At 37.1% G+C, this 17,052-nt stretch overlaps 1 protein-coding gene across 2 annotated transcripts in view; it reads left to right on the forward strand.

Moving 5' to 3' along the window:
• The window catches only part of LOC111220012 (potassium voltage-gated channel subfamily C member 1-like), a 50,060-nt gene extending 33,008 nt beyond the window's left edge, over positions 1 to 17,052 (forward strand). For both annotated transcript variants that reach the window (XM_022742942.1, XM_022742943.1), the window contains one exon: positions 13,478 to 17,052. Coding sequence is in view for 1 of the 2 variants with exons in the window: in XM_022742943.1 (XP_022598664.1) it covers positions 13,478 to 13,491 (14 nt within the window). In the remaining variant the exon portion in view is untranslated. The remainder of the gene's footprint in view (positions 1 to 13,477) is intronic.

Raw genomic sequence — 17,052 nt, forward strand, 5'->3', positions numbered from 1 at the left:
ATGCTACGATACATTTCAGGCTCAAAGATGTGCATACTTACATGTACGTATGCCTTATTTCATGTGAAATCATTTGGCCGGCTTCACACAGTTGTGACGCTGATTGCAGTGTTGTATGACAATCATCTTTCCAAGGCCCAAGGTCATTGGGGTCAAGGGAGCCGTCGAGGTCAAGGGATAGTACCTCTTGAGACATGCCACGCTGGAAACAAGCAAACGATTTAAAACTATTATCACTCAATGTCCTACCTCAGCTTTGTAAACAAAGCCTCTTGACTTTTAAACCAGTTATTTCAATGCTGATTTACAAAATACTGTGCTGTGAGCGTGTAATGGATCTGAAATACTATTCCCTAGACCCTGTAACTGTGCTTTCAGTGCCTAGTGTAGTCCAAAGTTCAGGACCTTTTGTATTTCCTCTGTGGAGACCTGGATAGAAATCCAAAGCTGCACTCTGTGACTGAAACACTTACACACTTAACCGACCAGACAGACAGACAGACAGACAGACAGACAAAACACTGTGACAGATTTGATTGAAAAGAGGCTACATGCTGTCTAAGGTAAGCAAGCCTTGAGCTGTCCAAGCCCTTCACTTACAGGTCGCTGCCATTGCTTCAGTTTCAATGGTTCTTATGTATAAACTGCAATTTAAATGCTACAAAAATCCCTCTTTAAAGTAAATCAGGAGTCTATTGAAGAAAATAAGTGCTGGAGTCACTAGGAAGCTGCTTCAGGGTTTGGTTTCTTACAGGAAAGTTTAGGTTGGGGATCTATAACGGCCCTTGCTCCTTTGTCAGTCTGTATTAATATGTTGAACCTTGTGCACTGGGAATACACATTGTACTGGGTGGCTACAGTAAATCTCCAGAGCCTGATTCTCTAGTGTTTTGTAAAGAGGAACGTGTGTATACAGCCCTGTGATAGACAAATGACCTGTCCTCGCTGTTCCCCACCTTTCACCCAGTGCATGTGTAAATAAACAGTTGGCTACATATAGAAAGTTTTGTATATGGTTAAAAAAATCTGCAATTTACGTGAAGACAAACAGTTCTCAATATCTCCAAATTAGCAAAAATTGCAAATGAACGAAAAAGGAAAATACTTGATTCCTGTTAGTTAATGTCCCTGTTCTCCGCTGATGACAAGCGTTCTCCTTCTTGCCTTTAAAGAGGGATTCTCGTGCTGTCCGAAACTCATTCTTGTGTGCTTCAGTTGTGATTTCTTTCGTAGATACACGCATAAGATGTATTTGCCATCTTCTTTTATTAGCTTTTCCGTTTCTTCTCTTTGATTGTTGGCCATTTGACTTCTTTACGCACCCAATGCAATATGCATGGCTCACTAAGGTCAAACGGTCAATCACCCCTTTGATTGCCCACTCCCAATCACTCCTCTAGACCTTCTTCAAGGATCTCAGTCTCGTTGGGTTCTGTCCTTCTTCCTCTGTCTCTGCCCCTCTCCTCTCTCTCAGTTCCTCACTGTACGTGTACAATTGTTTTATTTTTCTTTGTATTTCTCTGGGTCTTTCTTGTGCTTATTTGTGTCTTTTGTTTCTAACGTGGTGTTTACATCTTTCATTAAGTATATTGTGGTGTATTATGTCCATAGGATTAAGTTATATTTATTTTTAATTATTATATTTTGCTGTTGCATATGATCTGTTTTTGTTTGTTTTTTTCTCGATGTTTTTGAGTTTTGTACAACTGTGTTTTGTTGTTTGGTGATTTGACTTCTCTGTGTTCTTCCTGTGTTCTCCTATAAGTTTTACCATCACCTGCTATTTGTCCTCTGAGAATTGGACCGATAAAGGACATTTCTAACAAAACGGTGAAATTAACATAAAAATGGCACAAATCTCACTGGTTCAGGACATTCTCAAGGACTTTTTTGAAAAAAAAAACCTCATTATTCATTACTAACAAATGAAAAATTTTAATGTATATTTGACCCAAGAATAAAGATAATATCTTCTATTTTTCAACACCCATCACTTTTAAACCGGCAGAATTTCTGCATCGCAATTTAATACAATGTTGAGGCTTAACAAATATCATACATTAAACAGAATATGCATAAATCTATTCATAAACAAGCTGTTATATTTAGCAGGGCGCATTCGCTCTTCAGCCACATTTCATCACACCCTTATTTACCCTGTCGTTTATTATTCATAATGATGATATTTATCAGAATAGATTGTTGGTGGAATTATTTTCTAAGACCAGAAGTTTTCTAATATCCACAAGGCATCTGCAAAATTATTCATCACTACTAATTTCTGCTGTAGACAATTTTTACATTACAGTCAGCGGCTCAGTACATCGGGCTACGACTCAGTACAATATACCGACTCTAAATTTAACTCCTAAAAGCTTCCTTGTGTAAAATAATAATTTGTGTGAAAATGTGTTTTATGTGGTAACACTTGTCAGTGTCCTCCTGTATGTCATTGTTCTCTTTTAGTCGGAAGTCATCTGTAAATCGTCTTCTACACTGTCATGCATGTTGTAACGTGTGTAGCAGTATCACTGTGTTTGTTACTGTGTTGCCTCATCTCAACACTCTGCAGATATTCTTTTGTCTGAGCCAGATTTTTACCTTGCAATAGGAATAATACATGATATGTATATATGTACAGCATGTATGTATGCGCATATGATAAATATTTATGTTAAAGTATGACAAGTATACAAAATATTGAATGGGATCACGCTTCAATGATGACAGCTGATGCATATATGTCTGTATGACCTATATGCAGGTAACAAGAGGAAGCAGGATACAGTTCCATGTTATTTAGTTTCCCTAAAAGTATGTACTGTATGGACACATTGTGGCTTCAGTAATGGTCATGAAGAGATCAATACATCTAATTATGGGTAACAGGAGATCAACCATATCTTTAACAGGCAATTGATCCCATGTAGGAATGATACAGTGTGTAGCCGTGCTAAGAATAGCATCTGAAGCGTCAGCAATTCCTGTGTATCCATAGCAAGCGCACGCTCATGAAGTCAAGAGGTCAAGTAGCTCTCTGCCTTCTACATACATACAGTACATACAGTACATACAAGAATGATTAAGTCTATTATTTTGGTTCAGTCTGTTTAGCGTTACATGATTATTTCCTTGGTAAACAGTCTGCTCAGAATATTTGCAGTTTTCCTCTCTCTGTCCCTCTGTGTCTTCCCTCTACACAACCTCCTCCTTCTGTGATTAACACTCATTCTCCATCCCATCCCCAGGCCGCCACTGCAGTGCAAGTGTAACTAAAGTCTGACTGTAGGTAGGTACGTTCTCCCTCCATAGTGTAAATTAAGTGTGACTTTGGGCAGGAATTATGTCATCACTGAATACAGTGACAGCCAGACTCAGCGTTTCCCCTGACAGACGATCCCAAAGCACAAAGCCCCCGTTGATATTGTTGTAAATACAGTAGTTAGCATAGAGAGGAGCTAGCTAGCAGACCGTGACAGACTGCAGTGGCTGAGACATGATTACTTTTACAGTATGAGTATCTTTATCGTCATTTCTGAAAAAAAAACTTTCCTTGTGTTGAATTTCACCAAGCAATGCTTCGAAACCAAACCATTACTTGTTACGTTATATACCATCACACTATTTATATCTAAAGCACCATCAGAACCACGTTCCTTCCTGGTCCACATTATTCTTCATCAGTTTCACCTTCATCTAATCAAAAGATGGGAACTCATTTTTTCTCCTCCATATTTTACTCATGTCCCACTTGACAAGTGTTTCAAACCCTCTAATTCCAGACTTGAAATGGGCAAATAAAGGACATTTATTCACAGCAACAGAGCCAACATTAAAGCCTTTTACTAGTTTAGTTCGGTTGACGATCCTAATGTATGTAAAACCTAGTGTCCTCTGTTTCCTTTTATCACATGAGCAGTATGTTATGCTCTATTTTCCCTTTCTCTCTCTCTCTCTCTACTGTGCATGCTGCATGCTGATTTTCGCTTAGCACCGCGAATAGATCCAAAGGAATTCCTCAGTAGAATCAAAACCCTCGAAGCTTCATATACGGGCTTCTCCACCTTATTCTTGTCAACTCCCATACTGCGTACTTCAAATCTTTTGAGCATTCGTCACCGTTGATCAAAGGTAGCACACAAGTAAAGCAGTTACCTAATATTTAACCTAAACCTGTAGCATAAAATCAGCTGACTGGGACATTACTATAACAGCTGAATTATTATACAAGTAAATGCTACTACACAGTAAATTAGTTGGCTCTCGTTTTATTTAGATTATTTTATTCTCTGTAAAATGTCAGTTTAACTTCTTTTAATGGCAGAAACAACAATATCACAGTTAAAGCTCTCTATTTCATAAAAGCTTTTTAACTCTAAAACCATTGAATGGAACAATGTTATATTACATGTAAGTATTTTGGTTTATACCAGTTGCACATTCATTAAAGGTCAGTTTAGATAAGTTGTGAAGATGTTGTAAGATGTTAGTTGATTCGGCAACATCCAGGGTCACCTTGATGAGCAGTTGTTAAGTTTGCTGAGGTGCTGAATGTGACCATTGTCTGGTTTTTTGTACGATCACTGCGACAAACACATTTTGTTTCACCAGTTTGAACGCTTTGAATGTGAAACAGCAGCAGTAGGATCTTCTGTTTGAATTAGCAGAAACTTAATGTGGCCAGTAGAGCAAAGAGTAAACAGTGAGGCTGATATAAATGCGGTAAAATTATGCTGGATTACATACATCATTTCCTGTGTCTCCCTCATATGTGTGAATTTTTACTGAATGTAAATACACTGAAAAGCTATTGAGGAAAAAAAATGCAAACCATAAATAAGATCAAAACCAGGGTTTGATTTCATGCACATCTTAAAGATAATAACTTCAGCTACTTATTCAGCATTAGGTCAGACGAAGGGTTTATCACTTAATGATCACTTTAGAGTTATAATATAATATAATAGCCACCTTTTGCTTTAGGAGATTTTTTTTCCCGTCTGCAACAAAAACAGGTTGGGTTGTTGAACTCATCCCTCCTGTTGTCGCCCGTCAGCCCTGATTCAGCAAACATCACAAATGCGGCTGCCATTTTGATGCAACCTGACAGTTTGTCTCGATACATTTGGGTGGTATGAACAAAATACTTTTGGAATTGAACTTGAGAATGAAGCGGCACCGCGGATTGGCCGGACAGCTTCTCAGCAATCTTTGTGTGACACGCAGCCTTGAGAAACCCAGTGAAAAGGCGTCATCAATATTTTACAGACTTGCCGTCCGACTAATGTGCCTGAGCTAGTCAGAATAAAAAAAGAACTTTTATTTATGGTTGGCTCAAATGATGCGTAATCTAAAGTGGTGGGTTTGGCCACTGTGCACCACAGTATTGCTGTGTATTTCCATTTCAGCAGGAAGGCACAAAGGGTGTCATACTGCACCAATGGGTGTTCTTTGTTGTCTGACTGTGGCCTTGTGATGGTTGGAGTTTTACACAACTAAACACTATAACTACAATTTAATCACAAACTCTGTGAGCATTGCATATTACATTCAAATGAAATTTTAGCTAATAGAACACATCCCTAATAATAAACAGTTCAACTCCATCCATTATGGGTCCGTTGGCCATTGTTAGGGCAGGTTAACTGCCACCTACCAATGGTGTTTTTCACTTCACCTGATGCAACAACACTCCGTCAGCACAGCACTACCTTCTCTGTGGCTGCTTCCAAACAGTGCAGGGGGAATTCGATGTCTGCATGCTGCGTTCCACACCTGAAACACAGTGGGAAAGGACACATAGGCAAATCTGTTATTTCTTAGATAAATTGGGTTACTGTAAACGTACCTGCAGCGGTGCGAGCGCCATGCAAACTACTTCACAGTCACTTGCACATCTTGGTCGGTTAAATTCCGTCCTCTTACCGTGTGTCATTTCCCACTGCAAACAAAATGTGAACTGATCTCCACAACAGGATGCGATTTCCGGGGGGACAGGAAGTGTTTCTAACTGTTGCAGGGAGGACATTTTTTCGTGTTGGCCATTTGAAGTTTACAGGAACAAAAAGCAAATATTAAACTGGCTGTTTATGAAGTGTAATTCAAGGCAACTAATTATTCTAACATACCTTCATTAGTGGCATGTCTCTAAGCTCTTTCACCTAAAACTTCATGTGGCCAACTCTTACACTGTATCAGTGATATCTGAGTATTTGCTACTGTGTGTTTGTGTTAAACTGTGCAATTTTGGCCGAATAGTTGTCTAAAACACCTGAACATTGCACATTGCGCTTTATATAATAAAATGTCGGGTGCTTTATTCAATGGGCCGACTATAGGTGTTATATTTCTTAATATCTAAGAATCTTTTGCTTTTCTGTTTTGAAAAAAAAAGACATATCATAACTCGCATTTTCTTGTTTTGTCTTGTCTTGTCTGTCTTGTCTGTGTCTGTCCTCGTCTGTCCTTTATATGTCTTTATGATTTCATAACATTTTCAATTTCTGATCCTTAATTTGCACTCTCTTTACTTTTGTGCATCTTTTCATTTTGATTTCTTCCGATGACATCTTAAACCTCATGTTCATGTTTCAATCCTGTGTAACCTTCATAACACACCACCTGGATGTGTAAAATTTGTCATAACATGCACAAACATTTTATTTCTTTTTTTTTTTTAATTTGCTTATGATATCAAAACAATAATACATATTATAATCTAATGTATCGATCGATGGTTAAATTTAATTTTTTTTTTAAAGCAACGGGCTACGAGAAATCTCGCAGTCTCAATAACATATCGGGAATGGCTGGGTCATCCCTGCGGCTTGCTCCTATCACTAGCCCCCCCTTTGAAACTTATGAGGCCCCAGGACCACTGCGCCGCTGTCGTTCCCCCATCCCCTCCATTTTGTAGCAGAAAGGATGGTTATGATTGGATGATAAAGAGATGCATTGGATTAACCGTGGACTGATCGCATTGTAGTCTCCATTTGGATCGTACACCGTGCAAAAGCAATAGCAATAACATAAAATGAACTTGAATGTAGAAAGAGTGACCTCTTGTCTTGTGAATCCAATGGTTTATGATGCATGCATCAGGTTAGCTGATGGGGTCAAATATAAATTTTAGTTTTAAAGATACACTTATTTTAAATTATTAGAAGAAATATAAAAAAATATTTGAATTGGTTAGTAAATAAAATAGTGTCAGAGGTAAAAAAAAAAAAAAAAAACATTATGAAAACGTGCACTGTTACATTTTAATACTAAGTGTGTAGATGGACATCCATTTTTGTGTGATCTGGACCAAACAAATCTGAGCTCACAACACTGTCCAGAGAAATGATCATGAAACAAGATGCTTCAGTTCATTTAGCCAAAGACAAAAATACATTTATAGATTAGATTGATGTTGAATAGGTTTCTACTTTCTGTCTTTTGTGAATATTATTGTATGTACAGTGTAGATATATCATTTTGGTAATTCTCTCTCTCAAAAAAAAAAAAAAAAAAACAGAGTCGGCCTCTATAAGTCTCACTATTATCACCTACTTTTGAAAGTTATTGTGACATAATTGAACACAATGTCAAAAGAAAAGAAAAACCTTAGATTTAATTGAAAAGAGTACAAAGTATTGTACCATAAGAGTCATCTCAATTGTGCAGCCTAACATCACTTTTGAAAATTGTAGTTTGTTTTATTACATTGCTGTTAGGATCCCATATAAGTAATTGTTCCCTCAAAGTGTGCAGTTAAAGGTCTATTCAATCATATTATTTGTCTGTATATTCATCATCATAATGTTAAATCCAATTATAACAATCATAGAAAAAAAAAAAAAATTGTTCATTACATACCTTTATGTGATTGATGGAGGTGGCGCTAGCTTGTCTTCATTAATAGATCAAACAAAATGTTGTTTTATGCCCAGGTACCTAACCGTTTAAAATCTTTACAGTCAACCAATGAAAAACAAGCTGATTTTCTTACACCATCCATGCTTGTATGTTGTTTGTCTACATGCTTTAGACAAGATAGCTTGCTAATATGCAATGCTGGTTAGCAACACCAAATGACCTAATGTCATGATACTGGAGCTTCACACTAGTACATCGACCTCATCAACCAAGTTGATTCAGTATTCATGGCAGCAGATGGCAAAGTAAAGTACTAGATGTAGTGTGTTTTTAGCTTATGAAACTGGAGGAAATGATTTCCTTGGTTGTTAATATTATAAGGGCAGCTGAAGACCTTATGAGAGGGACTATGTTTTGTTTCCCAAGCAGGAGCACAATTTAGCTATCAGATCTTCCCTTCACATTTTCTATTTGATGATAATAAATGACTGAGTGGACCTGAGTGAAAAGCTAATGAGGACAGTCATGTAAATGTAATAATGTACGTGCTGGCCTACAAGTTTTCAGAGAAACCTAAATGCGATGTATTTAGAAAATGACTTAAAAGTAACAAAAATAAACTAAATACAACCTATAGTCAAATACGGAGGACTACAAAATTATTTATATAATTAAAACAAGTACAAGCACTTTACTAACAATCACAGTTAATTTACAAATCTTTAAATCTTACATCTTGGCAAATGACATTAAAAACACGAATCAACTGAACGCGAGACCACCCTATTAAATACGTCTTTAACAAACAATGTTCAGCTTTTCTAAATATGTGTTTTGCTTCTTTTTCCACCTTCAATTTGTGTTTTTTAAAATATATTTTTCCATCATTTTTTGTTTTGTTTTTGGTTTAAATGTTTATCTAAAACAGTTTTTATATATATATATATATATATATATATATACAAATACAGATTAAAATGATGAAATGCAGGCTGTTGGTAAATCTGTGAAAAATATGACAGGGGTTACAACAGGATTTCTTCCTCAATAATTTATGATTATCAATCTGTAGTTCAATTATAGCTTTCATGTTTGTAACTGAGGGCCTTCCTCAACTTGCCATCCTCATGATAGATCTTATGTTAAAAGTTGAGCAAAAAAGATTTTAAAGATAATGACATTCACATATGCAATAAACATGCAATATTACTTTAATGCTGGAAAACATGCTGTGCACATACATATGTAAATATGCAGATCTATTTTTAATTCTAAAAATGCACAGACTTAGTAGGCATTCTACTTATTATCTTTCATTTAGCTGTTCCAGATCTAAGTGTCCAAAAGTATAATGATGACATGAGCCATTTGTCTTGTTTTCTTTCAAGTCAACCTGGTCTAACCGGTCCTTAAGAGTTTTTGATGTTGTGGCTGCCATTGTTTTGGTTGTTTCAGTTTTGTAATTTTATATTTTCTTCACTTGTACTGGTAATGTGTATTTCATTGTAAGGAATGACTTTTCTGTGCCACTGATTGTCTCAAATAACATTTGTCAAAACAGACAGAAATGTAATAAGACTGAAATGATGAGGAAAAACTGTAAGTGCTTTAGAACCAACACTTATTTGCAGGTGTAAAGGGAGAGCATTTCCAGAAAGTCAGGTCCTGGTATTCTTACTGTCATAATCTATGGTCCTGATTGCCATTTTGTCTAAAAATCAATGTGCTTCCAGACCCCTAAACTTTCAGGACTTAGATATGCAGTATTATGACTGAAGATGAAAGCTATCTTCTGAATTTTTGCTTGAATTTGTTGTTGAAAGGTTTATAAAGTAGTAGTGTCTCATTCAGGATAGATCATGCAGTCACTGCAAGAAGTAATGCTTGCCTGGCTTCATCTGATACGGGTTTTTGAAGGTCATCGCACATATTTTCAAATCGAAGTTACTAGTAGTCGTGCTTATACGCAATATTGTACATTTCACCATTATGATGTCAGAAAATTACAATAATTTAGTGAAGCAGCATGCAGAACTTTGTTCCTCCAGTGACAGCAGCTCCTTAATGTATAATGTCCACCTGAACTTGTACAGTTAAAAGACAGGGAAACTCTGGGATAGTACCTTTTTAAATTGATTTAACTTGCAGAAAAACCTTTTGTGAGCACGTAATGAGTAAAGATTGATTGGCCTGGGTTCAATCCACGAAGCTAATCTTAGTCCAAATCAGCAAACCTGAATTTTGGCCTGTAATTTTTGCTAGCATCACTTCTCACAGTGCACAAAAACTCATTAAACCTTTTAAGCGCACATGCATACTGTATAATCTTAGAATGACTCCACAATGTGGATGTTACAGTTTGCAGATACTCTGAATTATTCTATTATGCCACTTTATTTGGAGTGTACATTTTCTGTTACAGTCAAGGAAAATGTCCATCCATCCTATGTATCTGCAGTGTGATGTTTTTCTTTAATGCTCCAATCGACTGACAGCGGGTGAGAGGAATAACATAACCTTACACTGCACCGCTTGAATTTGAACATGTATGATTATAGAAGTACTGTATTTCCTCATATTTGCTTTGTATTGTATGCAAATGGATCTGAAGAATGTCAACTGTGGTTCTGTTGAGTTTAAAGAGTCATATCCCATAGCTGTGGCCAATGCAAATCACCTAGGAGATTCTGAAGTAGACATTGCTTAAGTACACAAAACAGGCAGATGTTGTAAGTGCCTCTATGAGGCCCCTTTAGGCTCTGATGTCAGATTAGGAGTTCATGCAAACTAGCTAGATTTAACTAGCTAAACCTTCGAAGCAATGCTTAATAGATGAGTGGTTATTATTGAATATGTACATATCTGTATCTACACATGTGAATACATTAAAGTCATATGAAATTAATATACTGTAATATACTATATGTATACTTTGAGAGTGTGGGCAGGAGGTTTCATAACAGCAGATTCTGACAGAGTTCAATGATTTGTCATTAGCAAGGTGTACGGTTTTATCCTGCAGGTTTCTCAGTGAAGTGCCAAACTAATCTCACTACACCACTAATTCCTAACTACACCGCTCGACATGTGACAGAACCTGGTCTTCTGGTTATATACATATTACGTCTGCATTTCAAAAACAAAGTATGTTTGTTTGTTTTTTGTACTATTTCCATGCGATATGGTTATTTTTAAGGCATACCATTATTAATTCAGCTATAATGACAACTTACAGGGAAATTCGTTCTCGGTTGTTTGTTTGGACAAGAACTGGTCCTACACGGGGTAAATGCACTGTACAGTAAATGTAAATATTGCAGGGGTTGTTGTTAATGTATCCTGAAAGGCAGTGTATGGTATTATACAGTAGATGCTCATGGATTTGGTAAGCAGAGGAATATAAAATGTACTGTACTGTGTGTCTGTTGCTATGGTGCATAATTTGGTTTTGCATTAAGAGGATGGTCAACCTAGCTTGTTATATCCACTAAATGAGTGCTACATAGCCTAATGTAATGCAAAATGCGCAGATCAAAGTTGAACTATTCCTTTAATTGGCACCAGGAACCTGATTTATAAACATTTGCTGGTAGAATGACGGTACCTCAAGACAAACTTATGAGTGTAATATAGCAATATGACAAAGACAGCAGTGATGCCAAAGAGCGATTTATTTGGAGTGTTGGTCTTTTAAGGACACCAGAAGTCTGTGAAGAATAAGAGTATCTTATTAACATTAATATATCTTGTTAACATCCTTTTTACAGGACAGAGTTTTATTCTTTTGGTACTACGCATATTTTTAGCTCTATCATATGGTAATTTGGGAATAAGAACAATGTGCACAAGGTAATTTGGCGGAAATAATGTAACTTTGACCTGCATCAGTGAATAAGCTGTTATGATTTATAATACTAGTGCTGGGTGTAACAACACAAAGGCTGCTTTGGCACTGTTTCAGGACGGCACTGCTGCCAGAACAAATAAAGACAAAGACAGAAAAGTCTGGTTTGTATCCAAACAAACAGTGGTGTGTTGGTATACTATAATGGATAATGTCTTTAGACTTGTATGCATGTACACTATTTGTGAAAAATTTAACACAGAAGAAGACATATTTAGGAATTTATAAATCTGACTCTAAGATTGCTTTAACTTGATTTCGTGCAGACACATTTGGGAAATTACCTCAGATTTATGCATCTGGCACCAGGAGAAGGTCCTGCTTACATAATCAAAATACTATTTTAACACAATTATAGAGTCTATGGTTAATGGGTGAGCAACCATGGTGGTTTAGATTAATAGGTGCTGATTCTTCCTCATGATGAAAGCCGCCTTAATTCTTGACTAAATCCTTCACATTTACTGAGCAACTTGCCTTTAACAAATATGAACTGTGTCTCGCTTTTCTCTGGAGAAAAACTACAACTATACAGTGGAAATTGACAGAAGAAGAGGGTGAAACGAAGAGCAGACGGGAAGAGCCGATGTGGCTGCTCATAAGAGATGATGTTTGTATTGTGGGTTGATGTGTGCTGGTGAGACCAGAACAGAAGTGTTTAATCTCCCAGTAAATAATGCATGATGCCAGCACATGTGATTCAAGAACTGTTTGCCGTAACTGTGGGCAAAGACTTCAAAATACTCCACTCTTGTTGTCAAACATTTTCTTGAATTTGCACCTGTGCCTGCATGATGTATAGCTTAAGTTGGGGGTTAAACTTCCTGAAATGGTGTCAGCCAAGTTTGTAAATCCACTAAGTACAATAATCTCTTTTGTAAATGTAAAAAAAACCATCCATGAATAGCAGTGCGTATGTTTGTATGTGTCCATCTGTCAAAAAATGTGTTTTTCCATGAAGTGTACATATCATTCAAATGAAAATGTTTGCATACACGTACATATGCAAGCGTGCACACACACACATACACACACACACACACACACATATTAGTGAGTAATCATCATCTCCCTATCACCTTACTTTGTTAGCTTTGAAATGCTCTGTACATGATTCACTCCTCTGTAAAGGTGATGGCTATATTTGTTGAGAGTTGGCAGAGTGGAGAGCATGGTGCTGGTCAGCTGGCTGGCAGCTTGTTTCATTCAGTCTGTTGTTTCTTTTTCTAATATTGTCAGCCACACGTTTTAATGTTGCCATTTCCTATGTGCCAACGTTGTGTGTGTATGTCGGAGATAGACATGTTTTTTGTAGCTGTACTAGAGTTGTCATCACAGTTTAAATTTATGCACTTCATTCTGACATGCACAGTTAACCAGCAGTTTACAGGTAATGGTAATCCCTGATTACTTCCCTATTGTACATAATGTCAGTAACACTATGAAACTGTGTTATGGAAATCCATGCAATTGGCAAATTTCAAATATGAGAACAAGAAAAATCATAAATTTATGACCAAGATTGCTTTATATTAGTCGAGCACTTCTATAAACCAATCTAAATACATGTGCTTACTCGTAATGTTACAAGTTTAGTTAAGTTTCAATTTCACTGAACAAGTGAACATTTTTTTTTTTTTTTTTTTTTTTTAACAAATAATGTCTATTCTCTGTGAACTTAATATTAATGGCTTTCTGTTCTTGTCTTCACAGTGTTAAGTTTCTAGCATTCGCCCTCTCTCTAATGAGGAGTCAGTAACCGGTAAACACAAATTTGCGGCGGGAGCCACGTAAGCGACAGGTGTGACACGGATGGACAGTTTAAAGGAGATCTTTGGGGTGACAAGAGAGAGACCAGAGGTTAATCATGAATTAAAAAATCATATGGTCTGCTCCTCACGTTGTTACCAAAGCAGCCTCTTGGAACTCCGACCATACTTTTGACAACTTGTCTGACTGACCTTTTTTCTTTTTCTTTTTTTTTTCCTCTTTTTTCGGCAAACTGACTGAGCATTGCACTGACACACTTTGGGAGAGAGAAGGACTCCTGATTACACATTCCAGATGACATCTCTATGACAACACTATACTCGCCATCTTGTATGATGACCAACTCAGTACCATCTACAGTGCTGAACAACTGCGCAACTTCATGTTTCTGAGAAAAAAACAAACAAACAAACAAACAAAAAAAAAAAATACCAACACTTGTCTTCACAAAGGACTGAATGAACAATGTAGCATCTCTGCTAACATATTGTAGCATTTGTTGGCCGGGAAATAACTTGACTTAATCCATCAACAGTTTGAAGAGAGAGGAATTTATGCATACAAGGGATCTTTTAGATGTCATTCTCCTCTTGGGTTCCTTTCCAGTGAAGAAGAAAAAAAATAAATAGAAAGTACATGAGAGACAAAGGATTGATCTTACTCATTAACACTTGACATTCCAAAAAAACAAAAAACAAAAAAAAAATCGATGCACTAAATACAAGCAGTGCACATGAACTTAATCACAAATGCACAGTATCTAACAGCACCCATACTGCAGTCTTTCATTCAAGTTTAGCACTTGTATAGCATGTTTGCCACTGAACTTATGTCTTCCATTCACTTCTATCCGGCTTAAACACTGCCCTCCTCACAAATACTGAGATAATCAGAAACAACAACAACATATGAAGCACATGTAGCATCGGCTCAAACAGATCATGTCTGGCACATACTGTACATTTAGACCCACCTAAAACATTCCCCATAAGAAAATGGTGGAGAAAAAAAAAAGACTTATCTTTATCTCTCATGTACTGCCATGGGCTAGCCCCAGAATCCGTGTGGGATACCAAAGGTCCTGTAGCATGCACTTGCTGAATGACCTTCTGTAATGTATTGTAGATTAGGAGAAATATTCCATTCAGGATGAGGTTTGTACTCGCCCTCATACTGGCCATTGTCTCTGTTTGGTACAAAGTCATTCCTCTAAAAGAACTTATGTCCTTTAACTGCCACTAGCATCCCATTCCTATCTGCACATTTAAATGTTACAAGTATTTTTCCCATGTCTGACTGAGACAGTGCTCAGTCTCGAGGAGCGAAAAGACTGACTCAAGGAGACAAAAATCCTAGAGACAACTGTCAGTCTGTCTTCTATATCAGAGGATATTGGCTGGCCTAAATCGCAACGAAAAGGACATCATTATCACAAAGGCACTTTTTACGTCACACACATAACTGTTCATTAGCTGGAAATTATGTGCTATCATTTTTAAAAGGGACCAATCAGATAAATGTTCCCCTGTAACACAAAGGCCGACACTGCCAATTAGGCACAAGAATTCCCAGACGCATACTGCCCCATCTCTCTCTTGTCCCTCTTGCTGCCAACGACTGCTGCAATGGCAAGTCGATGTCAAAATAAGGATGGCCCATCAGTGGAGCCCTTAGGCAAAGGGGAAAATGAGAAGAAATGGACCAAGAGTAGAGCAAAGTGTGGAAGTGTACAAAGAGATCAAATCTATATTTTGATAAACAAATCAACTATCCATGGCTTCGGAAAAAGTTTCTGGGAAGAAAAGGTCCAGAATGGAAGAAAGAAAAAAAAAAAAAATATCAGATGCAAATGTGAATAGAAAATTTGGCATCATGAAATGGAGTCAAAGTCGTGGAAAAAGAGATCGGAAGCGAATGTTTTGTCACGAGAGGTGGGCGAACGCGTTTTCCCCACACGCAGCGGGAAAATGTTTTTGGAAAGACAGTGAGCGATGACAGACTCTTGCCTGTAAAGACATGGGAATGACAAAGGATGGACGCTGAGATAAACAAATGAAAAAAAAAAAAAGATAATGCATTTTTGTAACTTTGTTTACCAGCATGACTACTTTGCATGACTGTCTTTTCTGCAAGCCCTTAGTTGAAGACAAGGGTGCTAGAGATACAAAAAAAAAGTATATATAAAATGAATTAAAAAAATGTTATATGCAATTAATGTTTTAAAAAAGATTATAATGAAAGAGAAGAGCTATATTTTGTTTTGAAAAGTAAAAAAAATGTGAATATTGAAACATGTATGTTTGCAAAGTACACCCTGAACTATGTTTTGTTCGATGAAATCTCTCTGCTACTACTGCCCTACATTCCTCATTCCAGTCTTTTCGATGGTTTTACTTTGTAACGCGTTGTTGAGCAGTATATTTTCTAACCATTCTATCAACAGCGATCATTCAAGACTTTGCCAAACTATAGCATTTGTGCAAAAGAACGCAACAATTCACAAAGTTCTTTCTTTTCTTTTTTTTTTTTCCTTCCTTGAATCATTTGCACAACTTAACGTAGCAGCAGCAGCAACAGCAGCAGTTCTAAAACAACAGCTCACCATACCACAACTTTGACTGCTTGATTAGTACTCATAGTTTGCTTTTTTTTTTTTCTTTGGCAATAATACAAGAGTTGTCACTTGATTGTAGCAGGGCACACGGAGACCCTCAAGAGTATCTTCAATTCCTCAGTGTTAAAAGAGATTCGTAAAGGCCTTGGATGTCCCATGGCAGGATTTTGCTGGGATGGGCAGTTCTGTTCCACTTGTCCTAAGTAGAGAAATGGGAGTACAAGCGCAGGTTATCCAATAAAGACCAATAACAGACTATGAGAGATACTATACCGCATTGGCGAAGAGTCGAGAGAGATTTCAGGTTTGCATGGAACCAACTGCCATTCCAAAGTTTGTGTGTGGTTTAAAGGACTCAGGTGTGTCGATGGTGTGTGTGGATGTAGGTGTTTTGCTATTTCCTTTCTAACATAATAAATTCTAGTATATAGACAACGATAATGTGAACACCTCACAGTGATGTGTAAAAAAACGCATGCATTATGACTTGATAATCTCTCGAGGGGGGAACAGAGTCTTTACATATCCCCTTAGCCTCCTATCATTGTTTGTCATGAATCCAGTCCTGATAACTATGAACACTGTGCCGTGTCGTAGAGCAGAAACGTCTTCCTCCCAGAGGCAACTGAAAACTACTCACACTCACAGTGTCAGCATGAGTGTGTAAGGTAGCCTGTCTTCGTTTTTTTTTTTTTTTTTTTTTTTTTTTTTTTTTTTTTTTTTTTTAGATGGTCAGGTCTTTGCATCCGTCAATACCCATGGAGTTACCGTCATCCAGCTGGCTAGTTGGCAGCTCATTATAGCACACAACACATTCATGTGAGCGCCAATCAAAGAGACCCAGAGCTTCCAAAATGATGTCAGTGAGGTACTTTTAAGTGTTGCAAGAAAAAAAAAAAAAAAA

The sequence above is a fragment of the Seriola dumerili genome, unplaced genomic scaffold (assembly GCF_002260705.1).
Source record: "Seriola dumerili isolate Sdu_G_001 unplaced genomic scaffold, Sdu_1.0 BDQW01000068.1, whole genome shotgun sequence".
NCBI lineage: Eukaryota > Metazoa > Chordata > Actinopteri > Carangiformes > Carangidae > Seriola > Seriola dumerili.